Source organism: Candida pseudojiufengensis, assembly GCF_024610245.1.
Source record: "Candida pseudojiufengensis strain CBS 10847 chromosome Unknown scaffold8, whole genome shotgun sequence".
NCBI lineage: Eukaryota > Fungi > Ascomycota > Pichiomycetes > Serinales > Debaryomycetaceae > Lodderomyces > Lodderomyces pseudojiufengensis.
Window position 1 is genome coordinate 264,641 of NW_026261526.1, and position 25,755 is coordinate 290,395.

Sequence of the window (25,755 nt, forward strand, 5' to 3'; positions counted from 1 at the left end):
TTTTTTTTTTTTTTATAGTTTGTACTGTCTTAAGCGGAATTATAAAGTATTTTGATGTATTAATTGATTACCGTTAAGAGTTTGATATTCTACTTACATTTTTCTTTATTCTTAAGACTTTCAATCTCTCAGACAAACAGTGATAATAATACATGCTACTACTCCGTTGGTCCAGAATTGTTTTTATCAACTTTTATCAAATATTTCTTATAAAATATTGATAAGTAAGTAGGTACTTACTATTGTTATTATTGGAACAATACAATTTAGATTAGACCTAAAGATAATAGAAAAAAAAAAGACGTTAAGAATTGTTAAATTAAAGTAAAAAAAAAAAGCCACTAACTAAAAATTTTCAAACCCCGGTTATTAAAAAAATATAAATAAATAAATAATAATACATCAATAAAATATAAGTATATTGTTTAATCTTACAAATTAAAATATTCAAGTATAATTTAGACATTTTTGTTTATATACATCTACTTATTCATAACATCACTATACCCGAAGAAACACTTTTCACAAAAATCAATTTTAATAAAACTCAAATTTATAATCAAAGTTAAATAAATCAAGATCTATTTATAAATCATTAATAAAACGTTTATAATAATTACAATTCAATATGGATGCAGACCAAAGAATAATAAATGGTAATGAATCGCAATATACTACTCAAAATGAACCTGTAACAGTGGACATAGTTGAAGAATTAGATGTGATAAAAATTTCAGATACGGAATATAGAAGTAAAGTACCATTAAAAAAACCAGGTCCAAGAGTAAGAGGAGTATACGGAGGAGCATTTGCTTCACAAGCAATATTAGTTGCAGTAAGATCATCACCTCCAAATTTTAAACCAAATGCAATTCATACATTTTTTGCAAAAAAGGGTCTTCCTGATGTATTAGTTACATGGAAAGTACAAAATATATCAACTGGTAAAACTTTTGCAAATAGATCTATACAAGCAATACAAAATGGTGAAGTTAGATTTACTGCAAATGTTTCATTAACAACTAAAAATGAATCATCTGGTGATTCTATAACGGAAAAATCATTATCATTTCAAGGACAAAGAACCTCAGAATTGGAAAATTATACCGACGTTGATCAATTAAAAGGTTATGATGTTCCTGATGTTCATTTGAGTATTCGAGACTTTGACGAATATGAATCAAAAGATATTTATTCATATATAATAAAATATGGAATAAATCATAAAGAAAAAGTATTACCAATACCACCTGAATTTAAATATGTTGCTTTTACATGGATTACTGATTGGATGAGTTTAAATTATGCATTTGTATCTAGAGGTCAAAAAGTTCAAATAAATTTTAATGTTTCATTAGATCATTCAATATATTTTCATGATGATGATTTTGATGCTACTCAATGGACTGGTATTTGTTTAAAAACTCCTATTTATTTACACAATAGATGTTTAATTATATGTGAATTATATAATGAACTGGGTAAACATGTTGCAAGTGTTGTTCAAGAAAGATTATTTGTGACTAAACCAGTTGAACCAAAGGCTAACTTATAGAATAAAACTTAAGATAATTTATAGAAACTTCATAGATTTTAAAATTTTATATTAAAACATACCAACAGTTATATAGTAGAAAGCGGAGTGCTCTTTCTTTGCTAGACATTCACTAAACCTCACTAAATGATTCAAGCTCGGCTTTATTTTATCACATTTACGCGGGGTAAAAATTTAAATTTTAATCGGACTTATTAAAAATTATACAATCTATAGACTCACCATCAAGATCTCGAGTATAAACAATTCTACAAAACTCATACCTTTCATTACATCTTCACCACGAACAACTTTCCTAAGAGACATAATTTAATAATCAACAATGAAAGAAATCAATTACAAAAGAGGTGAAAAAGTAGATGTTGCTGAAGAATTCGGAGTTATAGAAATCAATAAAGATAAATATATTGGAAAAAAGCCATTAGTTACACCAAAATCAGATAGTAGAGGAGTTTATGGAGGTAATATAGTTGGACAATCATTACTTGTAGCTATGAAATCATGTGATCCTGAATTTAAACCTCATTCATTACATTCATCATTTGTAAGAGCTGCTACAACTGATCTGCCTTTAATTTATGAAGTTGAAGAAATTTCAAATGGAAATAATTTTTGTAATAGATCAGTAAAAGCTTTTCAAAATGATAAAATTGTATTTTATGCAAATATATCATTAACTAAAAAAAATGCTTTAAAAGAAAGTATGGCAAAATATGAAGAATATAATGCAAAATATGAAAAGAAATTAAAAGAAAAAGAATTTCAAGTAAAAGAAAACAATGATAATGAAGATGATGATCAAGATGATGATGAAGAAGTTGAAAAAAAACCAATCAAACCTTTTGGATTTCAAACTCCATTACATAATTGGTTTCAAAAATATGATTTAAATGAATTACCAGTATCAGGTATTGAATCAAATATGTTATCATATTTTAAATTTTTTCCTGATTTTTTATTTTTAAATAAATCAGAATATGAAAATGATATACCAGTAGCAGAAAGAAAATTTGCATTTTTAGTAAGATGGGGAATTGATAATGAACAAGGATATGATCAACCATTAATTAATGTTGATTCACAATTTAAATATGTTGGATTAGGTAATTTATCAGATTCTTTATTATTAAATGTAATTTTAAGAGTTTTACGTATTGAAAATGTTGATTTAAAAGATTATCATAAAACATTTTTTGGAGTTAGTCTAGATCATGTTTTATATATACATGATGATGATTTTGATGTTACTAAATGGATGGGTTATAGTTTTAAAACTATAAGGTTTTCTCATGATAGAATTTTAGTTGAAGGTGAAATATATAATGATAAAGGTGTTCATGTTGCAAGTGTTATACAAGAAGGATTGTTGAAATTTGAAGGGAAAGAGAAAGGAGCAAAGTTATAGATTTTATACTTTTGAATAGAATTGATACATCAATAGGTAGAGGATTTGTACATGATATATTAGTTTAGTACTAAGTTGATCTCTAGGACGATTCGTTTTGTGTTGTGAACAAAAACGGTAATTGTTTACAATTATTTACTATACAATTTTCTACAATCAAATCTATCAAAAATCAAACATTTTTAAAGTTCAATGGTAATTGAACAAGATCAGTCTCTAAACCTTAAACAATTCAATGAGACTTCAACAAGCAATCTACTAAACAATTGTCTTAACAAGATATATTCATCTGATAATTTATTAGTGCTAGATCCAATATTATCACCATTTATAAATAGTCTCACAACATTTCTGAATATAAAAGAACATGGGAAATGCCAAAATGTCACATGGTTGAACGATGAATTAATGGAATTACCTATTAATGTGCTATCCAAATATTCAAGTTTAATCATAATACTACCTGAATCTAATGAAAATTTGAAAAAATTAGAAAAATATATTCAATATATACAACATAATATTCATAATTTGAAATATAATATAATAGTTAAAGATTTAAGTAAAAATTATTTATACCTACTAAATAAAGCATTTAATGGTATTAACAATTTTGAAAAAATTTTAGGTCTACTCAATCCTATCAAATCAGTAAATATAACGTCTAAAATTAAGGTATTCAATTGGGAAACAGATCCAATTTATACGGATGGAATACTATTAACTAGCATAAATCAATATGGTGGATTAGATGATTATTTTGAAAGACCAATAAAACAAATAAATGAATTATCAGAAGCAATAGTTAAATTATTGTTCCTAAATAATGGAACCAACAAACCATATCCTTTACTTAAACTACGAAATGTTTATGGGAAGGGAGATCATTCTGAATTATTAATAAATACCCTAATGAAGTCGCTAATTCCAAATTATTTAAATGAAAATATGACAAATATAGAGATTGAATATTATAATGAAAAAATTCAAAGTAATACAGATTTGATTGTTATTGAAAGAAATTTAGATTATTTTCCTTTAATTTTCAATCAATTAAATTATCAAGGTATTATTGATGATTTATTTGAAATTAAATTTGAAAATATTGTTCATTTAGAAAAACAAAATTTAACTGATGAATTATATATTCAAGATTTAAAAAATTTAAATTTTTCAACTATTGGATTAAGATTAAATAAATTAGCAAAACTTATTCAACAAAAATATAAAGATTCTGGATCAATTGGAGAATCAAATTTAAATGATATGAAAAATTTAGTTTCAAGTTTAGGTAATTTAACATTACAACAAGAACTTATAAAAAAACATACAATAATTGGTGAAGCTATTTTAAGTAAAGTAAATAATGAATATGAAAAATTTTTAACTTTACAAAATGATATTTTTGAAATGGATTATAAATTACAAATTTCAAATTTAAATTTTTTTATAAATAGTAATTATAATATTGAATTTATATGGCCAACAATTTTATTAATTGGATTTATTAATGATGGAATTTTAAATAAGGATTTAGAAAAAATTTCAATTGATTTGCAAGATAATTTTGGATTAGAAGCAGCATTAGCATTAGAGAAATTGATCAAATTAAAATTAATTAGAGTTATTAATGATTCCTCAAATGATTTTTTGACATCTTTAGGTTTGAGTAGTCAAAAAAAGCATCATCAAACTAATGTTGAAGATAATCAAAATTTAAGAGGTATAAGTGGTGCAAAAGATGTTTTTAAGAGTAATTATACATTGATAAATAAATTCTGGAATTTACATCCTATGGAGGACGAAGATGATAGTACAAACAAATCTTCAAATCAAGAGCTGAGGAATTTGATTGAAATTTATCCTAATCCATCATTTACATTACCTGGAAATACGGTTCCTTTAACATATAGAATCATTGAATCACTATACTTTAGAGATTTTTTAAAATATAGACCAGTAAATAATATCAAACATAGACCAAATTGGGATAATCTTGGTTTAAACACAATGTTTTCTGGATCTTCATTAGATTTAAACATTCATAATATAAATAATGATAAACTGAAATATATGATAGTGGTATTTTTAGGTGGAATTACAAGAAGTGAATTAACTTGTTTGAAATATCTAGAAGAAAAATTACATAAAAAGGGTAATCATAAAGAAATAATAATAATATCAAATGGAATTGTTAATCATCATAAGTTATGGCAATACATTATTCAATGATGATTAACAATAGTGCCTGGCTCCAAAATTTTTAATGAAATATGCAAAAATAAAATTAATTGTTGATTATATATCAAGTTATATAAATTTCATAAACAATATAAATATCAATCATTGAACCCATTAAACCACATGATTAGTGTAAGTGTAAACTTTGTTTCTTTTAGTGAGATTATTGCTTCATCACTTTTTCACTCTTAAATCATGATAAAAAACTCCTTTTTCTTCTTTTTCTAAAAATTATCTGCAATTTAAGCAGTATTTTCAGCTTCTTTTTGTTTTTTCAATTGAGCATAATAAGCTTCTCTTTTAGCAACAATTGGTTTATGTTCAGTGTACCAGTATAAAGTAGCTAATGCAAAACCAGCTGCAAATCCGATTGTTATATCAGTTATAATCTTTCTTTTCAAAGCTCCTGTAATTGGTGCAATGGCCATTTTAGTATATTGTTATTTGATTTGTTTTGATATGAATATATACCTGGTTAATTATCATTGCATTTAATTGATTTTTTTCCAGTAACAAATTAAATCACCTTATATTGGTAGCTCTTTCCACAATACTATACTAGAACCAATTAAATACTAATTATTATTTCTCTAGTTAGTATACAAAATTATACAACTATACACGACCTCCTTTAATATTTGGGAAAAAACATCTGACAATATAACATAAAGTTCATATCAATTAAAGTCAATTGAATCAACCAAATATATATCACCCAAGTCATTCTATCCAAAATGTTAGCAAGATCATTATTACAAAGATGTTCGAAAACTCCAATTCAACAATTAACATCATCAATCTTTAAACAATCTCAAATTAGAACTTTTCAACAATCATCAAAATTAATGAGTGGAGGTGAAGGTGATGTTATGTCTCAAATTTATGGTGTACCAAAAGAAGGTGTTTATTCAAATTTACCATTCCAAGTTAAAAATAGAAAATTTATTCCATTTCAAGTTTGGTATTGGGGTGTTTTAGGATTCTTTTTTGCTTTCCCATTTTTAAGTACAGCTTGGCAAATGTATAAATCTGGTGCTTTTAATCCTCCACCTGAATAGATTAATAATTGAATTGGAACTTCTTTTTGTTTGATTTCGTACGAATTTGGATTGACTGTACGAAATATTTAAATAAATATGAAAGAACAAATATAAGAGAAGAAAGAGAAAGAAAGAAGGAAGAAAACATTGTTGAAAGAATTCACAATGATGACTGTTTGAATGATTTATTAAATTGATGTATACGATATAATGAATTTACTTTAATACATAATCTTATCAATTGAAAAATTATAATGAACTTAATTTCAAAGCTAGCAAAAATATATCTTTTGAAGAAACTGGATACCAATAGCGTCATACTTTCTTGTATCAATCAACTAAAAATCTAACCCGTTTTTTAGCTGAGCCCAGATCTTCTTCTTCATTACCATCAACACTATGATGTCTCTTCCTCGAATCATCTGAATTTTTACCATTTTTCAAAATAGACCTGAGACCAATTAATGTACTTGAAACTGTATTAAATAAATCGTTGATATCATATTCAACACCATGAGCATTATCATTTGATGAATTTTTAAACAAAGGTTCAGAAAGACTTGAACGAAGTGGTGGTGGCAGGGGAACATCCGTATTCTTTCTAGCTGTTCTGTATGCTGAAAAACTCAATTTTTTAGCGGCTTGTGCTGGTCTATCTTTGTTTGAATTATCAGATGGGGGATTTGTTTGTTCCATAGCATCCTCATCCGAACCTGAATCACTGTCATTAGCTTTTAAAGTAGCAGAATTATCTGATGATCGATGGATTTCCGGTAATGGGGAATGCGAAAAATGTGATTCAGTCTCACCTACTCTTTGATTCTTAGCACTAGGTTGCAATGGACTGGTCGGTTTGGAGCTGTGACCTTGGTTTGGAGGTGTGGGTGGTCTATAAATATGTGGGCTTGCCTCTCTATCGGACGAGTTTGATCTCAGTTTTGTTAATTCATTTTCAGCACTATTCTTTTTCATTAAAGACCCTGTTGACGTGGTATGGCCAGCTTCTATTTTTTGTAGATCATCATCTAGACTCTCCTCATCCGAAGCTAAACTATAAACTTCATCTGATGCATCAATGGAGGAATTAGTTTTAAAAGACTCTCCTTTTGTTCCACTCGATTCGTGTATGACAATATCATTTTTTTCTGCCGCTGATGAATAACTTGTTGCATTGTTTTCGTATGAACCTGAATCTTTGCTTGGCTTTATGTCAGCAGAACATGTGAGTGAGTCGTTATTTGTGGAAATTGATTTTGGTGGTTTTGGTTTGTCCAAATTAGATTCGGAAAATAAGATCGAACTACTAGCACCTCCAAATAATCCGAGCATGTCATAAGCCTGGTTTGTTTGTTGAGTAGATGAATTTTGTTCTGAATTGTTGCCTTTTTCTTCTGAAAGAATATTTTTGGAAAGACTGCTTAAGCTATTTTGGCTATCTTCGCTGGTATCATCTATCACAATTGGTTTTGTAGGATCGCCTATTTGAGCTTCATTCGTCTTGTCACTAATAGATTCGACCTGAGCAACATTCTTCAAATCTCTTTGAATATAATTCACAATAGGTTTACCGAAGTTTTTTATAATCTCATCAAATTCATGTTGAGGTAAAGTGCCTGAAAAGAATTCTATTTTTGGTTTAAGATCAATATCAACTCTGTTCGCATCTAAAAATAATTTGTATCTTTGTGATTTTTCTTCTTTTAGTCTAGTTTTATGTCGTTTCCTTTTCACTTTAATGATATTTTGCCATGTTTGTTCCAAAAATGCGAGTTGTTCATGATATTGAGTATCTAAGCTACCTTGAATATCATTGAGAGACGCCCCATAGTAGTTTAAATAATTGCTATCAAAGGAACGTTTTGCTTTAATATCAGTTTCCAATTGATCAGTTATTTCGTTGATTTTAGAAATTAAATTGTTTCGTCGTATCTCAAATCTTTCTACTCTTGTTTTTTCTGAATCATTTAAAAATTGTTTTTCCATTCTAACAGCATCAAGATCCGCATTCAACCTAATGATAAAACCTAAAAATTGTCTCCCTCGATATATCAAAGATTCAGGGGAATTGGAAGCTCTACTAACTTTTGAAGCTTTATTTATGAAATCCTCTATTTTTTTCAATTGCTCAGCCGGAAACAACCCTGTATTCCATGTACGGAAAAGAACTTTGAGCTTATCTCTCAAATCACCTTCGGCTGATTGTGTGTACATGTATCTGAATATTTCATATATCTTTGTGCCAAATAAAATATCATAGGGGTTCCCTATGTATTTGCAAATACTGTCAATTAAGTATAATGTGTACAATTTTTTGAGCGGGGGAACGTTGTAAATTCTTGAGCATATGATTTCGCTAATATCCCTAGCAGCTGTATCTCTATATTTTTCGGCCAAATTGTTTAATTTTTCAATGATTGGTCTTCTAGCAGACGTTAATTCTTCGAGCGCCTCTTGAAAAACTAAAGCATCTGGAGCGTATTTGCTGGAAGATGCGCTCATCACTGATATTGTAGCTAAGCTTAATAATCCTTAAATAATTTGAAATTTGGAATGCTTTTATGGTGGTGTATTTCTTATATTTTGCAACCAAAAAAATTCTATTTTGTGACGTGTTTTGTGATATCTTTTGGTAGTGTGAAGCTTTCAATTTTTATACTAATACCAAGTTTGATATGAACCAAAGATATTCAAAAAATGGGTATCTAAATACGTCTTTAACACTCCTATAGCTTCACCAAATGTTATTTGTGACTGCTGAGATTGTTGAACCTAGAATTTGATCTTCGTTGAAAATTCAAAGTAAAACTCAATATTTAAAAAATCGCTCACGAAGTTGAATAAAAGCAAAGAAAAGATTGAAAAAGTATCAAAACTTGGTCGATGTCTTAATCAAAAATTAGACAGTATAAATAACAAAGAGAAATCAGTAGAATTTGCTGACTTTTTGTTATTTAAATGTATATCTGAGGATTTTTGATTGGACTATCTTTCTCTCTATTGTCGAATATATATGAAAACAAATGAGTAACTCCTATATATTTGACAACAGAATAAGGTAAGATAACTTTCACCACTTTATTCACTATTATTGACTTATATAGATTAGTATTCTTAAATATCTTGTCTTGATTAAAGCCCAGGCTAATCAAAAGAAAGATTGTGAAGACTTACTATTCCAAAGATATGAAATAGAAAAATTATTTTGTTCAAAAAATTAAAATCAATATTTATAGTCTCTCGAAATTAACTTTTCAACTACCGGATACAGAAAAATGAAAGGGGTAGCCAATGCCCTCGTGTTCAATACAGTCGATTGGTTTTAATTTGAGAAAACAGAGAATTAGATAAAATATATGATCATATAAGGAATAAATTACTCTATCATACAAAGATAAAATACTTCATAATATAAAGATAAAATACTTGATCATGACTATAAAATGATAACGGTTATTATTACAAAAATAGTGGAATTAGATAGTGAGGAATGAAACCAATGACAATAAATACTTTATTTGAGTGTTGTTTCAAAATCAAATATTGCTCGAAGTCGGTGAAATGATATTTATCAATTTTGATTTAGTTCAACGAAAAGGGTGTGACGTTTTACTTGCTAATGGATTCAAAACTTTATTCAAAACTGGACCTTTATCAATCATATTGGAACGATAACTTGCAGCCTGGATTCCATGTATCATATTATTTTTAAGCTTAACTTTATCGCCGTTCAAAGATCCAATCCTCATATTTGCTGTTAGTCTTGATGCTAATTGACTGGTTGCCGATCTTCTGCTTGCTTTACCATATTTATTTGAATTTAACTTTTGAAATCCTGATCTTGAACTTGTTATTGATGTTGTACCGGCTGAAAAAATTGAAGGTCTTCTGTTGGGATTATTAAATTCACCAATATTAGTCGATTCAGCAAAAAACGATCTTTTGAGAGTTGAGTTCTTGTTCACGTTACCATGATTGCCACCAACGTCTGCAACTACTTTTTTGTTCATTTGATTGGATGTATATTTTCTAGCCCTTTCAGTTGAGGATTGGTGGAGTTGGTTTGAATCTAATACTTTCTTGGATTGATTATTAGATTCTTGATTGATCTTACTGATGAATGTATTCAGTGCAAAATTAAATGGTTTGGTATTAGCTGATTTGTACGTTTCTGGTCTTAAAAAGGAATTATCATATTCATCATCAATAGGTTCAAGATGTTCTATATTTCTTCCAAATTCAATTTCATTTACATTGCTCAAATCAAAAGTTTCAGGTCGTTTGCAATCATCCAATTTATTATTCAATTCCTTTATTTCTAGTTTTAAATCTTCAACTTGTGATTTATATTTATTCAAATGAGTAATTTCTTCCTTTGCAGCATACAAGAATTCTTTTTGCTTTTTGATTTTATCATTTAATTTATTATTTAGTTGAGTCAAATGTTCAACCTTGTTGATTAAGGTATTGAATTGGTGTTGACATGAATTTGAAAAGTTATTCAATTGTTGAGTGACTGGCGTGAAAAAATGGTTTAAATCAGATGGTATTGATTGGTCAATGACAATGGTTGAAATATTTTCAGAATGACATATTGGACATGAATCAATACCTGAAGAATTGTTCAATGAATGGTCTGTTAAATTAGGTTTAGTTAGTATCATTCCATGGTCTTCATTAAAAAATGAACATACTATTTAGATGTGATGAACAAGTTATGTGAGCACATGAGGTTAAACACAACTGTTCATTGACTTGCTTCAAATCTAAATGGCCCTTATAGCATACGCCACAGCATATAAATGGTGAATTGATATTCATTAATGTTGGTTGTAAAAAAAATGATATTTTCAATTTTAAAATTTGCAACCAAAATAATTTAAATGTGATACAAAAAATTTAGTAAACTGATAAGACTCTCTAACTCATTTACATCTTTATTAGTGCGAAACATAACTAGAATGATCAATAATTATAGCTGATGTGGGTTAAGCCCAACAAAGTTTGTATTTGTAAAAATAATCAATTCATTAACGTAAACTTCGAAGTAATTGCATGATCATAATCTCAAAAAAAGAGCTTTCAGATATAAGCTACTAATAATAACTGCACTTAAAATTGCAAAGGTTTCCAAGATTTTGCTTAAATTTAACTGCAAAAACATTCAAAAGATCAATATAAAAGGGAGATCTATATTTTTCATGAATTCTCGAAATCTTGTGAAACAGGTTTAGTACCAATCCATCCCAAATTCATTTTACGTAAATAAAAATAGATAGGACCTGGAGCTCTATATAGTGATATAATATAACCTGTAATCATCATTCAATTAGTCATTAGACATCTTACTCTTTTTATGAAACATATAATTGATAAAAATTTGTACCATTTACTCATATAAAGTAATAGATTAAAATTTTTACAGGGCCGAATTAAACTCCGGTATAATAATTTCTCCATTCAAAATAAATTAATAAAATGAATTGAAAAATTGATTCATAATATACGAATAGTCTAAGTATAATTTAATATTATAAGATAAAACATCAATTTTGACTTCTATTTTTCATAATTTAATCTCAAATTGGTGATATTTCAATTCATTTCATCATACTGTCACCAAATTCAATAAAAGGATCTGGGCTCGAACTTTTACAATCAAATAAACCAGATTCAAGTACAATGATTAGTTCAACAGCTATAAATCGTACAAGGATGTTACTGAATCATCTTCGTGCATTTTCTACTTCATCAAAATTGTCAAATAAAATAAAAGTCAAAAATCCAATTGTTGAATTAGATGGGGATGAAATGACTAGAATTATATGGGCTAAAATTAAAGATGAATTAATTCATCCTTATTTAGATGTAGATTTAAAATATTATGATTTAGGAATTGAATCAAGAGATGCTACTGATGATCAAATTACAATAGATGCTGCTCATGCCATTCAAAAATATGGAGTTGGTGTGAAATGTGCAACTATTACTCCAGATGAAGCAAGAGTTAAAGAATTTAATTTAAAAAAGATGTGGTTATCACCAAATGGTACTATTAGAAATATTTTAGGTGGTACTGTTTTCAGAGAAAGTATTATTATCCCATGTATTCCAAGATTAGTTCAAGGTTGGAAAGAACCTATTGTAATAGGTAGACATGCATTTGGGGATCAATATAAAGCTAAAGATTTAGTGATTAAAGAACCTGGTAAATTAGAATTAAGATTTACTCCAGAAAATGGTGGAGAACCAGAAACTTACTCAGTATATGATTATAAAGGTCCAGGTGTTGGATTAGCCATGTATAATACTGATGAATCAATCACTGGTTTTGCTCATGCTTCATTTAAAATGGCATTAGCCAAAAATTTACCATTATATATGTCTACTAAAAACACAATTTTGAAAAAATATGATGGTAGATTCAAAGACATTTTTCAAGAAATATATGAATCAGACTATAAACAACAATTTGAAAAACAAGGTTTATGGTATGAACATAGATTAATTGATGATATGGTTGCTCAAATGATCAAATCAAAAGGTGGGTTTGTCATGGCTTTAAAGAATTATGATGGAGACGTTCAATCGGATATTGTCGCTCAAGGATTTGGTTCATTAGGTTTAATGACCTCAGCATTAATGACCCCAGATGGATCAGCTTATGAATCGGAAGCTGCTCATGGAACGGTTACAAGACATTATAGACAACATCAACAAGGTAAAGAAACATCTACAAATTCAATAGCCTCTATTTTTGCGTGGTCAAGAGGTATTGCTCAAAGAGGTAAATTAGATAATACTCCAGAAGTTGTTGAATTTGCCAACAAATTAGAGAAAGCTACTATTGATACAGTTCAAGAAGATAGAATAATGACAAAGGATTTAGCTTTAGCAATGGGCAAAACTGATAGATCAAGTTATGTTACCACTACCGAATTTTTAGATGCTGTTGCCAACAGATTAAAACAGTAGTTTAAGAATTGATGGTTAAGATGATATGATTATTTAAGGATTATTTGTATATTAGCTGCCACTTGAAACCTTTTCGGAATTTATAGACATAGTCTTTATGAATGTATGCAGTTGACATTATAGTTCAAACCCTCGATAGCGATTCGATCTCTTCAGCGTTGTTTGTGAAATCGCTTTACCTGAAGACGTTGTAGGTACAAAACTATTCTGAAAAAGTGGATTTATGCGATGCCAAATTTGATTCATTAATTTTTTAAAAACAACTCAAGATCAAACAGTGTTTGATTCATGTCAATTTGATTCCACAACAAATCTGTAAATTTCGCTATTCTAATAAGTAATTATTTCCTCATCCTCATTTCCATCATTTCATTCTACTTTTCGTTTTCCTTCTTTTCCAAATATTCCCAAGTATAAATCAAGCCATAGTAAGTCCCAATTGATAATAAGCAGATCTTAATAAATGGTTTTGAGAATTGTCGATAAAATACAGACTTTAAAAGTTAGCAAAGTTAGTACATTTTTAATAACTCATGATAATATAAGTTCTGAAAAACATACGTGAGGATTTAGTTCTCGAACTGGTGTGGAATAAAATCTTTTAGGTGAAATTGATTTCATAATTTAATGGTTGGTAACAAAGTTTGGTATGGAATATTCTGAACCAAAGTAGTGAACTATATGAGACAGATATAGCTGGTATGTTTTGATAGAGCTTGTTTCCTAGAAGCTCACGTTGAGTGATTTTTTGAATTTCTAAATGACGAATGTGTTCAAGTGAAAAACTGATAATTTTATTTGTACGATTATTTATTGGATTTTTGATACTTTTTAATCCGAGTTTTCGAGATTCATAATCTTTTACAACAACTACTCTCAAGAATACCCGATTTCTCCTCAAGAATGGAGAAATATGCTTTTGCAAAAAGAACTTAGAGCTTGTTGAAAATATATTACGAATCTATCAATTTCTGCATCATATTTAAGCTCAATTGAGTTGAGACCAAACTGAAACAATGACACAAAATCAAGATGTGTATGAAAACTCGATAAAACAGGGTTAGAGTTCTGTTCACTATATTCATTTTATGAAAAACTTTCCTGGGTTCTTGTTTCATTGATCCATTTATGATGCTTTGGCAGTGAGTTGTATTCTCTTTTTTTTTTTCAATCCATTAAATACTTCACTCAAATCATGATTAAACAGCGAACGATTTTTGCCAAAATATAATGAAGTAGAATTGCAAAACATTTGTAACCGCAAAACCGAGTTTGAAGTCAGGTGCAAAACGAACTCAGTTACGGATCATATTATAGTAACCAAAAAGTATGCAATGCTTAATCGTTTTATTTTTTATGCACCTTTTCGTTTAACTGTGTTTTAAATTATTGTAAAATTGCCGGTGAAACTGAAAATTCTCTTCGAGAATAATAAAGCAATTAATGCACGCTACTATAAGGGGGGACAAATATTTGCTTAAGTTTAATCATCAACCATAATAGTAGTGATCATTAATATTATATTGCTCTTCGATTCATTTCAAAAATTCGTATACGTATAATGTTTATTTCTTCTGACGAATCTTGAATCTAGAACTCTTATCTCTAGTTTCATATCTAGATTAATTATCATATCTGTTTGCTAAACTAAAGTTATTATAATACAAAGTTTAAATTTCCTTTGTCTTATAAAAGTAATTTAGAAGGGAAAGAAAAAGAATAAGCATTGAACCTTTAAAATTTTAAACAATACCTAAATAATAGTTGATTGGGTGAAAGTAACTAAAAGAACGGCTTCTAGTCTAAATACATCTCCTAAAAGTTTCATTAGTTAATTTTTAAAATCTGATAACGAGGACAAATCAACTGAATTTTGGAAGAGACAAAATTCACTGAAATTTCAAATGAAGACCAAATCAAAAAGAAATAAATATAGATTGTCGATTTGCTTTATTAAATAAATAAACTTTAATGTAATTTTTGTGAGCCATTTGGTTTAAGGGGTGTTTAGATTTGTGCAAACTTAAAAAAAAAAACAAATTGTCTTGATACTAATAAATTGAAAAGTACCATATAAAAGTTTACGAAAATCATTTTACTCCGTGAATTAATTACAGTGAAACATAGAACAATAATGGAATTAATGGAGTTGACGGAATAGGGTTATATCGATTAAAATTGAAAAAAAAAAATTAAGTTTCATAGTCTATAATTAATTTGTTTTTGATTGCTACACAAATTAACATGGACTACTTATTGTTTAAATCTCGAGAAATTAGATTCTATTGATTTCTTAAATTTAAATTATGTAGAGCGGTCTGTTTGTATTTATCTTATTAGGTCTGAGACACCTGCAAAATAGATGGAAAGTTTCCTTCGGTTTTAAACTTATTATATCCTACGAACCTATCAAATTACAAGCTTTTATGTGTTTTGCTTCACTCAATAACAGCAACAATTGGTTTAACCGTCTGTCGAATAAAATGCAAAAAGAAAGAAATGGAATTGAATTTTAAAAAGTTAATTATAAAGTTGCATAATACAAATTATGTTTTTTTAAAATTGATTGTTAATTTAAGATTTTTCGGTATTTCAACGAATGGCTCGGGAATTTGATAAATTCGATGAAATTGAATAGCTAAAATTATTCTACAAGATATCTTTCCACTATTTTTGTTCGACTAAAGTTTATTATTGTGAAAATGAGATATGAATCGTTTTCTCCTAAAAAATCTTATATGAATAGCATTATGGCTCGAAATTCAAAGCCTTTTTTAATTAAATAAAGAGTCAAATGCTGAAAGTGTTAAACTGCATACGCTTTTTATTCCACATGATGCAAGAATATTGACTTAATTAAGTTTTCGATTGACATTTATCAAAATCATAAGGATTGAAAAAAAAAATCATAAACAAGTATGTGGAAAAATGTTTTACCAAAGTTTATACTCGAGTAGTGCTTTAGTTATCGTTAGCTTCTGAATTATTATTTGCATTAACCACGGACTCATTAGCTTTATTCACGAAACAATTAGCTTTTTAAGTTTGTTTCCCAACTATACAATCGAGGAATAATGCTATTCTAACTTTTGTGATGATTTGAAAGAAAAAAAAAATCGATTATTCTTTCTTTTGAAGTATTTAAACTTGAAACTAAATAAATCCCTTATATATCAGTAATGTTTGACATTTCATTTATTTTGCTGGTGTAAAATAACTATGACAATTTTTGCTCAAGATTAAAGTTTTGCACACCTATAATGATATTGTTATCAATTGTCATAGTAGGTAAAAAATGGAAAGGATGAAGTGGGTGAATAATTTAAGAAGTATCTATGTGAGAACATGATTAGCTCTTGTAGGAAGATAGCAAATCTAAATTAAGAATTAAACTTTTGAATAATTTGACTTATTTTTCAAATGTCACCCCAAATTTAGACTAAACGTTATGTCAAATATTCCATACCGAATTCATAAATCAGCTTTCTGTAATAAAAATAATCAGGTATTGGGCAAAATTTGGAATTCAATGAGTTGAATTGTAAGAACGAAGTAAGTAAATTTGATTATATCAATATGTTCCTCGACAGGTTTTTCAAATGTTAAGTTTTGTGGTTCGTAAGTTATTTTTTAGATAATTTTTATCTTTTTTTTTTTATAGAACCGAATCTCGAACAAATATTTTATTTTACACCTTGTGATCTCAAATCCTTATTATATTAAATTTATTACATATTTTGCCATATCGAATTAATGATGGTTTTATACTAAATTGTTAATTATATAAAATATATATACTTCCAAAATTTCAAAGCTCATAGATGATTTCAAGACTCTCAAACCAAATCTGCATTATTCTTTTTCCTACTTTTCAATCAGATCCATCTGCTACAATAATCAAGTATAGCGTGAATTAAGACTAGAATCTCTGGAGAGAACTAGATTCATCAAGTTTTGCTAAAACAGCTTGTTTCGAAACGAATTGAATATTAGAAGAAGTAAGGACCACAATTTAAAGATTACTTAATTAAAGTATCCTTTCAACCTAGTTCGATCCTTTAAATTATAAATTTAATCCATAATATTTTTTTAAATTAAGATCAAACCAAATAAAGATCCAATCTTAAATATTCGAGAGATAAGGTTAGGATCAAACCATAATATTACACCCCCCCTTGAAATTATTGGAACTTTTGATTTTTTTAAATTTAACCATAACTAAAATACATATAATTGATAATATATTCAAGTTGGTTGAGAGTGGAATTCTTCTCGTTATAATCGATAACAATCAATCAATATTAAAGTCAATTTAAATCAACTAAAATTAAATATTTAGAAACATTGCGTCTATAGTATTTAGAATTGATTTACATTATTTGACTTACACAATACTATTGTTATAAATTAATTTACAAAATATAAATATATTACACAAAACTAGGGATTAGAAATTTTGCAACTTTCATTTAAATTTTTTTTCATTATATTCATTCATTCCATTTAAATCTCGAATAATTGGAAGATTGGGTTCAACAAAATCAATATATACTTTCCTGTCTGACCTCAAACATAGAAATATTATACATCATTCCCCTAAACCATTTTCATTCTTTGTCCCACGATTTATTCAATAAGAAACAATAATGGTACCAGGTATACACACATTAAAATGGAGCGTTAATAGTCAAGATCCTTTTGAATCAACCAACAAATTACGATCCTCGCCATTTATTCCAGAAAAAAGTCATAATATCTTACCCTCGATTGAAACCACGTTGAAAACTATTCATCAGAATCAAAATTTCGAAACAGCATCTACTCAATTACCTTCAATAGAATATTTAACTAAGACAAGTTTAAATAATAGTCCACACTTTCAAACACAATTTGATTCTAATCCAAGTTCATTTCCACCAACGTTGGCATCTCCATTATACTACAAATTCAATAATACTGAGCCTCAGCAATTACCAAGCATAAATCAATTCAACAACTATCTTTCAAATTCACCAATATCGCCTGTTTTATCCCCTTATTCAAATCATCAACATAGTATTTCATCATCATCTTCCTCTTCCATTCCATCACCACACCAGCAAATACTTCCAGCCTTTTCTCGATCTAACTATGTCACTTTTCCATTTTCAGCTTCAAATTCACCAATCTCACACCATCGAACAAATAATCAATCATTTTTACCAACTGAGTTCGAACCAAAACAAAAGAAAAGAAGAAAGAATCCGACATATTCAAAAGTTGAACCTGATAGTCATTCAAAAACTCAATCTAAAACTAAAGCGTCCACTAAAGGTAAAAAAAAATCTAAGCAAAATCTTTTGGTCGACATCAGTAATATACATTACCCAGTTCATCATTTAACTTCAGAAACTATGAAACTTATTCCAGAACCAATTCTTAAATATTTAAATTCAACTATCTATCCAAAAATTGAAACAAAAAAGTACTCAACTTCAGCAATTGATTCGAACAGAAATTATTTAACCGTGTATGAGTATACTGTTAATGATCATTGGATTATTTGGGATTATGAAACTGGATTTGTTCATTTAACTGGCATTTGGAAAGCTTCATTGAATGCAAGAGATAACATTAGTACCAAATCCAACGACAGGGATTATACAACCACTTCATCTTCTCCATCATCATCTGCAGTAACTCCAAATCATTTGAAAGCTGATATTGTGAAATTATTAGAATCAACACCAAAAGATTATCAGTCATATATAAAACGCATAAGAGGAGGTTTTTTAAAAATTCAAGGAACCTGGTTGCCAATCAAATTATGCAAAATATTAGCAAGAAGATTTTGTTATCATATTAGATTTGAGTTGGTTCCCATTTTTGGTGAAGATTTTCCTCAAAGTTGTTTAAAACCAAATGAAAAGGGATTTGGGGAGTTAAAATTAAATGATTTGGAAAATTTCAAACAAGAAGAATTACCAGAACCAGTTCCTCTTCAAGAAGATTTAATGCAAGAGTCTCCATTGAAATCAAATGTAGAACCAGCTTCAAAGAACATCAAAATCGAAAAATCAAAAGTAAACTTTCAAAGTCAACAACAGCAACAAGAACTCAAATCTTTAGGCATTCCAGCTCAAGCAAATAAAAACAATAAGTCGATTCCGTTACAGGAAACTTTCACTCCATCACCTCAAAAGAAAATAATTCAGGGCGAAAAACCAATCAGTAACTGTCAATTAGTGTCACCATTATTAAATGACGGAGAATCTAGTTTGAAAAACAGTGAATTAGAATCGAACTTATTGACAAACCAACAACACAACAAGGATAAACATGGGGCACCACATAAAGATCAAGTCCCAGAGACTCCAACACTGACGTATCAAAGCTTTGATAAAGCTACAAATTTTGCCAATGGATCTTCTTCATCCTCCTACATGGATTTTATTGATATTGTCAATGCATCGAAATGTCTCCAATCATTGAGTAATAGTTTAAGATTTTCAAAAGAAGCAACACTCGCAAGTATTGAAAATGTACCAGATTTAAAGCAGCTTCAACAATCAAACGACGAGGATCAAACAGATTTAGAAGATGATGGTAAAACCAATTATGAGAATACCTCGCAATCTATTAAGAACTACGCTATTGATGATACTGGAATAACTTCCATCCTTAAAGCTGCTGAATTGAATAGTCAATTGCAAAATGAGCTCAATCCAGATTACCAAAAACATATAAATCAAGCTCAAAAACTTTCATCAATTAGGGAAAGCAGGAGATTGAAGATTACTTGAAGGGGCTTTGCTCTTTCATTTCCATTTGCATATTATTTTTCAGTTCTATCCTTATTAAATCACAATCATGAATTTTTTTTATTTTAAGTTGTATTTATATTGATTTTATTATTTTTTTAAAATTTGTTGTGTACAATTGTGGTAAGTCGAGCTTAATTATTAGTTTTATGTGTATAATGCTACTTAAATGTGTAATGAGATAAATGTTATTAATGATGATTCTTTTAATAAATACTCTCCTTCTAAGTACAAGTGCTAGAAGTAACGCTTGAAATTTTCGTTACTGTATTTGATCTGAGACAAAATTAACTCCATTAATCTTAAAATTCTGGAAATCAGTAAAATTACATATTAATCATTTAATTTCACATACTTGAAGAAATTCTTGAATGGACTTCATAGAATTCGATAGTTTCACTGCGGATGAAGATGTTAATTTGCCGCAGCCTCAGCCTGCATTATCATTACCACTATCGACAAATTTAGAATCATTTAGTAAAAAAATCTCAAATTTCAATTTATCAAAAAGTTTTAAACCAATAAACACAAGAATAAATGTTGATGATGAAAACAACAGTGCAGAAAATGAGTTAATGAACAAATATGCAGAGTTATCATTAAATTTAGTGAAAGATTTGGTGAATAATGGAACAACGAAAGAAGAACTTCAGTCAACTGCAAAGACAGATTCCATGGCTTTGAGACTATCAAGAGTGTTTAATGACCCTTTAAGTGATTCAAATCTACGAGAAATTTTTGCGAATTTTGATCATTACGATTCTCAATACATTCAAAAGTTAGTGGATTCGGGATTCGTAGGTACTATGTCAAGAAAAAATTTGAAAAGTAAAATAGAACATGAACTAATCAAGGATCAAATGTCAATATTGAAAGAGCACCAGCCAGTGATTAAACAATTAAAAACAGTGGAGTCTAAATTAACGAAGTTAAATGAATTGAATACTACCACAAATGAAAGGGTAAACAAAAATTCAAAAAGTCTGAGTGAATTCAATGCAAAGGTGCGAAAATTGAATAATGATAAACAGTTAATTGAATTGAAAAAAAATTTACTAAAAGTTTTTAAAGAAAAGTTTACATTGAATGAATATGAAGAATTTACTTTGACTCAGGGGGAAATGAATGATGAATATTTTCATATTTTGAAAAAGGCTGAAAAAATAGTTGATGAATGCTCAATACTATTGTCTGAAGACAACCCTCAACTAGGTTTGAAAATTATGTCTAAGATGAATTATATAATGAATAAGTCAATTGATAGAATAATAAGTTATTGTAATAAGACTTTGGATAATTTGTACTCATTAAGTTCAAAAACAAGGTTGAAATTATTGCATGAATGTTTCCAATATCTTAAAACAAAAGAACAATTCCATCAAATAATTGATAAATTTTCTGATACGAGGTCAAAGTTGTTATTGGATGAATTTCAACATCAAGTTCATGGCCCACTGGAACTTGAGTCCAGGCCAGCAATGGATCGAAGGTCTAGTACAAAAAGCTCATTGTCTAGTGGCGTGGTTGAAGCAAGACCAATCTTTATGTCGGCTCATGATCCAATACGGTTTATCGGTGATTTTTTAGCTTACGTCCATTCTATTGCAGTTAACGAGTCAGAAACAATTTCTAATATTTTTACAATGGGAAACGATGATGATCATGAATTTGACGAAACGATACAAATTATTACAAACAAAGTTTTAAAATCATTATCTAAGCCAATAAAGTCTAAAATTGAACAAGTAATATCGATAGAGTCAAAACTTGGTACTATATATCAAATATTTAACCTCCTTGAACTTTATTCCATAATGTTTCAGAAGCAATTACGAGAATCTGACAATCTAATTATAACTATAAGGAACTTAGTTACAACCTGTCAAGATCGTATATTCATGATCATTTCCAACAAAATTTCAACAATAAGTTCAAGTAATCTGGCTAGATTGGAATTAAACCATGATTTGCAACCACCTGAATGGATCATTGGGTTTTATCTGGATATTTTACCGATGATTGATCAGATGCACACTAAAACCATTTTAAACTTATCAGAGGAAGAAGAACAGAGATTTCTAAAATTGATAATAAGTCAGCCTATATCAATCTTCAAACTGCATGCTGACGGGAATAAACACTTTTCAAAAATGGATTCATACATAATGGAATATAATTTTCTTGACTTAGTTCGATCTAAAATCATGCCCATTTCTTTATTGTCAGATAAAGCTCTAGAAATCAATGATTTAGCGACAGAATTAGCACAAAAGTTGACAGCACTAATATTTGAGAACATTTTGAAGAAAACTCAATTATATGATTACTTTAACATTTTAAATATGATCTGTCCTTTATCTGATGAATACTTCGATGTATCGATTTATGAACCGATAAAGGAAAATAAATTAATCAATTCTGAAAAACTTAAAGAGGTCAATACGATACTCCAAGATTATATGCCAAATTTAATGATTGAAGTTCAGCAGCAATTATTGAAATTAAATTCTCCAACAATTGTGAATGATATAATAGCCGAATCTTTTTTAAAGTTTATCAAATTTTACTACCAAATAAACCAAATAAATCAAGAAGTTTTAAATTTTTACTTCACTTGGTCGGATTTTGATTTAGCTACGATGTTAGGAGTTGACGAGATATACGAGAAATCTTTTCAAGATAATTAAATAATAAATAAATTGTACTTTAGGTCGTTATAAATTATATCACTTCAAATATCTATGTTTTCGTGACGAAGTAATTGCCCCCTACCATAACCTTCCTTGGAATAATAGTCCATCGGATAATATTTTTCGTTCCCCATTTTATCCTCCTCGAGCATAACCATGGCTTCGTAAGGAGTAAGTAAAGGTTTGTTGAATGCATAACCCCAATCTATCGATAATCTTGGACATGCAACTTGTATGAACGCATCAATATCATCAAACATTGCCAACTTTTGAGGAAAAATTTCACTTAAAATTATCTTGACTATTTGGATTCCCTTCCCAGCTAGCTGCGTCTCTAATTTTTGTAAAGTTACCGGATTTCCTTGTCTTCCCAACGCTCCCAAGATTAAACCGATCTTTTTAGCCTTTCTTGTTGTTAAAACAGCATCATTCCTGACACTGATCAATTGCTTTTGATCATAATACTCTCGTGTAAACTTTCTATCATAAGGGTCATATCTATATGCTGGTATCTCGGGATTGTGAATCAATGAACTCTCCAAATGAAATCTTCCATCGCCTACATAAATAGTTGCCTTTATATGTTCCTTGTTTAGCCTTGCAGAAGTGCAGCCCAAAACTTCTCCTTTTGATAATGGTCTCGTCTGTGGTGGTATTAAATATATTGGTTTCTCTAAATCATTTTCCAATTTTGATTTCACACTATGTATCGTTGGGTTGAATTGAATAGTTCCAAAAATTGCAATCTGAGAACCTTGATCAAAGTTCCTCTTTATCGTGTTTATTAGATGTTTTTCATCAATATTTATAGTGACAAATACGTATAGAACTTTAATTTCGGTAACATCTATTGGGACGAGACATGAGTGAGCATAATGAACAATGAAATCACAATCTAGTGATCTAGCTGTATAGTCATCTATACAACATGCACCATAAGAGACATCTCCCATTACTAAAATTTCAACTTGACAGAATTCTTCTAGTATGTCTGATATTATTAATGAATATATTAATAGTCCTTCGGGCATTTGTAATGCTATTCTTTTAGCATTATTTTTCCGTATATTCCATACAGTTTTGTGAATTTCGAAATTGTAATTTGAAGGTAGTAGTTTGATTGCTTCGTTTAAATCTTTATCGTTCAAAATGTCCTCAGGTATTTGATTTATTACTCTTCCTATGTGACGTTTCACCTCTTTCTTGGCTAATGGTTGATCATTTGCTCTAATTATAGACGCATCATTCGTTCCTTTCTTTCCAACAAATCTGCTTTTGGCAACTTTGGGTTTTGCTAGAGGCTGTGATATCTCCACGGGACTCATTTAAAATATTGGTAGGTTTGAGTACAAGATCATGAAAATAAATGATAAAAAATAAATAGTTTACTAATCTAAGAATAACGCATCTTAAAACCTGCATACTAAAGAACATGATTGAGATGAATGCATATACTAAGTACAATCTAAACTTAAGTCATGAAAGCAATACTTCATCCTTTTAGATCAATTCATGATTTATCATGATTACTCCATATTTCACGATTAACCAAGATGATGAATTTGTTTATATTGACATCAAAATCACACATATCCGGTTCAGCGCACCTAACATTGAAATGATAGTTGAGAATGAATTATTTATATTTTCATTACCACCATATTATTTAAGACTAAGATTCCCATACCCCTGTATTGATGATGAAAGAGCTCATTCCGAATATGATTCGAAATCTGAAAGTGTTAAAATAAAAATACCTAAGGCAAATAAGGGTCAATTTTTTCCCGATTTGGATTTGACTGCAAAACTATTGGCAAGAAGTGGAAACGATGAGATACGGTCAGCTGAGCCTAAGAAACCATTAATTGAAGAGTTAGATGTCAATAATGATGATATAATAAACAGGCAAGCAGAGAGAGATTTAAATGAAGGAGAAACCTTTAATTGGGAGGTTGAACAGGATTTACCTAAAAACCCAATTTTGGGACTGAATGATCAGGACGACAATAATTTAAAACCGAAATTGAAATACGGTTTTGATAATCAGTACGAAGGGATTGTAGGAGTGAGTGTTTCCAATGGTAATGATATCAATGGTCTTAACAATCCTGAACAAACACCAGAGAATGATAGAATAATTGAAAGATTGATAAAGGAAAATATTCAATTCGATCCAGAAATATATGCGGCTGATTATATAATGGAAAAATATCCTACTCCTGATGATGATAAAAGTTTTAAAGAAATAATTGAATGGAATAATCCCGAAATTTTGAAGTTTTTGAAATGGTATAAATCTCAACAACATTTGGAAGAAAAAGATCGTCAGTCCATTATGCCTGTTGAATTCACTAAAAAGGAGCAAGAACAAATGATTAATTTACCAAGAAAATCATACTTGGTTGACGAAACGTACAAACCACAGATTTTAGCAACAGTAATAAGTTTACTATTCGCATATCATTTTGATTTGAGGGAAACAGAAGGAGAACACAATGTTGAGAGTGCTTGGACTATAGGCAAAATAACTCCTCAATTCTCGTACTTGGATTCTAAATTATCTTTAAATGCAAATGACAATTTATTAAGATCAGCTGTCATTACTTGTATTAGAAGGGCTTTAACTTTTCCACTTCATAGAAGTTATAAATTGTGTGAAAAAGTATGGAATGATGTTTATTTCAGCCTAAGAGGTGGGAAAAGATTGATTTTACAATTTTTATTGGATTTGAAAGAATTATTTAGGTATCATGACATTTACTACGTGTACGACAAAATATGGATTGAAGATTTGTGCTCGTACTTAATTAGCGACAACGTGACAGAGTCGATAATAAGATCAATCGCACATGATTTAAAGAAGGTTCTAGACGAATTGAAAAAGTCTGATATTACGTTTGAAAAAGTGGATGAAGAGGAGATTCAGATAGATCGAGAAGGTAAGAAAGAGCAAGAGGAGCAAGAAGATGAAATGATAGTCTTAAGTTTAGAGGATATCGAGGAGATGGCCGAAACCCTGTATAGGGATTATCAAAGTCAAAAGTAGTTAATG

General features: G+C 29.0%; 11 protein-coding genes across 11 annotated transcripts; 8 read left to right on the top strand and 3 right to left on the bottom strand. All coding sequences in view use genetic code 12, as the record gives it.

Moving 5' to 3' along the window:
* Positions 1-628: 628 nt before the first annotated feature.
* On the top strand, positions 629-1,555 carry KGF55_001747 (uncharacterized protein; the record flags this gene model as incomplete). The annotated part of the gene is made up of 1 exon (XM_051756356.1): positions 629-1,555. The coding sequence occupies one exon, from the start codon at positions 629-631 to the stop codon at positions 1,553-1,555; it is 927 nt and encodes a 308-aa protein (XP_051615426.1).
* Positions 1,556-1,877: 322 nt separating this feature from the next.
* On the top strand, positions 1,878-2,960 carry KGF55_001748 (uncharacterized protein; the record flags this gene model as incomplete). The annotated part of the gene is made up of 1 exon (XM_051756357.1): positions 1,878-2,960. The coding sequence occupies one exon, from the start codon at positions 1,878-1,880 to the stop codon at positions 2,958-2,960; it is 1,083 nt and encodes a 360-aa protein (XP_051615427.1).
* Positions 2,961-3,152: 192 nt separating this feature from the next.
* Positions 3,153-5,192, top strand: VPS33 (tethering complex ATP-binding subunit; the record flags this gene model as incomplete). The annotated part of the gene is made up of 1 exon (XM_051756358.1): positions 3,153-5,192. One exon carries the CDS (start codon positions 3,153-3,155, stop codon positions 5,190-5,192), a length of 2,040 nt encoding a protein of 679 aa, XP_051615428.1.
* A 743-nt stretch (positions 5,193-5,935) lies between these two features.
* COX8 (cytochrome c oxidase subunit VIII) lies at positions 5,936-6,259 on the top strand (the record flags this gene model as incomplete). Its single annotated transcript, XM_051756359.1, has 1 exon — positions 5,936-6,259. The coding sequence occupies one exon, from the start codon at positions 5,936-5,938 to the stop codon at positions 6,257-6,259; it is 324 nt and encodes a 107-aa protein (XP_051615429.1).
* A 312-nt stretch (positions 6,260-6,571) lies between these two features.
* Positions 6,572-8,740, bottom strand: KGF55_001751 (uncharacterized protein; the record flags this gene model as incomplete). Its single annotated transcript, XM_051756360.1, has 1 exon — positions 6,572-8,740. The coding sequence occupies one exon, from the start codon at positions 8,738-8,740 to the stop codon at positions 6,572-6,574; it is 2,169 nt and encodes a 722-aa protein (XP_051615430.1).
* A 1,085-nt stretch (positions 8,741-9,825) lies between these two features.
* KGF55_001752 (SUMO ligase) lies at positions 9,826-11,059 on the bottom strand (the record flags this gene model as incomplete). Its single annotated transcript, XM_051756361.1, has 2 exons — positions 9,826-10,874; positions 10,951-11,059. The coding sequence occupies 2 exons, from the start codon at positions 11,057-11,059 to the stop codon at positions 9,826-9,828; spliced, it is 1,158 nt and encodes a 385-aa protein (XP_051615431.1).
* An 894-nt stretch (positions 11,060-11,953) lies between these two features.
* On the top strand, positions 11,954-13,213 carry IDP1 (isocitrate dehydrogenase (NADP(+)); the record flags this gene model as incomplete). The annotated part of the gene is made up of 1 exon (XM_051756362.1): positions 11,954-13,213. One exon carries the CDS (start codon positions 11,954-11,956, stop codon positions 13,211-13,213), a length of 1,260 nt encoding a protein of 419 aa, XP_051615432.1.
* Positions 13,214-17,859: 4,646 nt separating this feature from the next.
* On the top strand, positions 17,860-19,995 carry KGF55_001754 (uncharacterized protein; the record flags this gene model as incomplete). The annotated part of the gene is made up of 1 exon (XM_051756363.1): positions 17,860-19,995. The coding sequence occupies one exon, from the start codon at positions 17,860-17,862 to the stop codon at positions 19,993-19,995; it is 2,136 nt and encodes a 711-aa protein (XP_051615433.1).
* A 389-nt stretch (positions 19,996-20,384) lies between these two features.
* KGF55_001755 (Golgi transport complex subunit) lies at positions 20,385-22,700 on the top strand (the record flags this gene model as incomplete). Its single annotated transcript, XM_051756364.1, has 1 exon — positions 20,385-22,700. The coding sequence occupies one exon, from the start codon at positions 20,385-20,387 to the stop codon at positions 22,698-22,700; it is 2,316 nt and encodes a 771-aa protein (XP_051615434.1).
* A 44-nt stretch (positions 22,701-22,744) lies between these two features.
* On the bottom strand, positions 22,745-24,028 carry KGF55_001756 (2-(3-amino-3-carboxypropyl)histidine synthase; the record flags this gene model as incomplete). Its single annotated transcript, XM_051756365.1, has 1 exon — positions 22,745-24,028. The coding sequence occupies one exon, from the start codon at positions 24,026-24,028 to the stop codon at positions 22,745-22,747; it is 1,284 nt and encodes a 427-aa protein (XP_051615435.1).
* A 197-nt stretch (positions 24,029-24,225) lies between these two features.
* On the top strand, positions 24,226-25,749 carry KGF55_001757 (Hsp90 cochaperone; the record flags this gene model as incomplete). The annotated part of the gene is made up of 1 exon (XM_051756367.1): positions 24,226-25,749. One exon carries the CDS (start codon positions 24,226-24,228, stop codon positions 25,747-25,749), a length of 1,524 nt encoding a protein of 507 aa, XP_051615436.1.
* Positions 25,750-25,755: the final 6 nt, after the last annotated feature.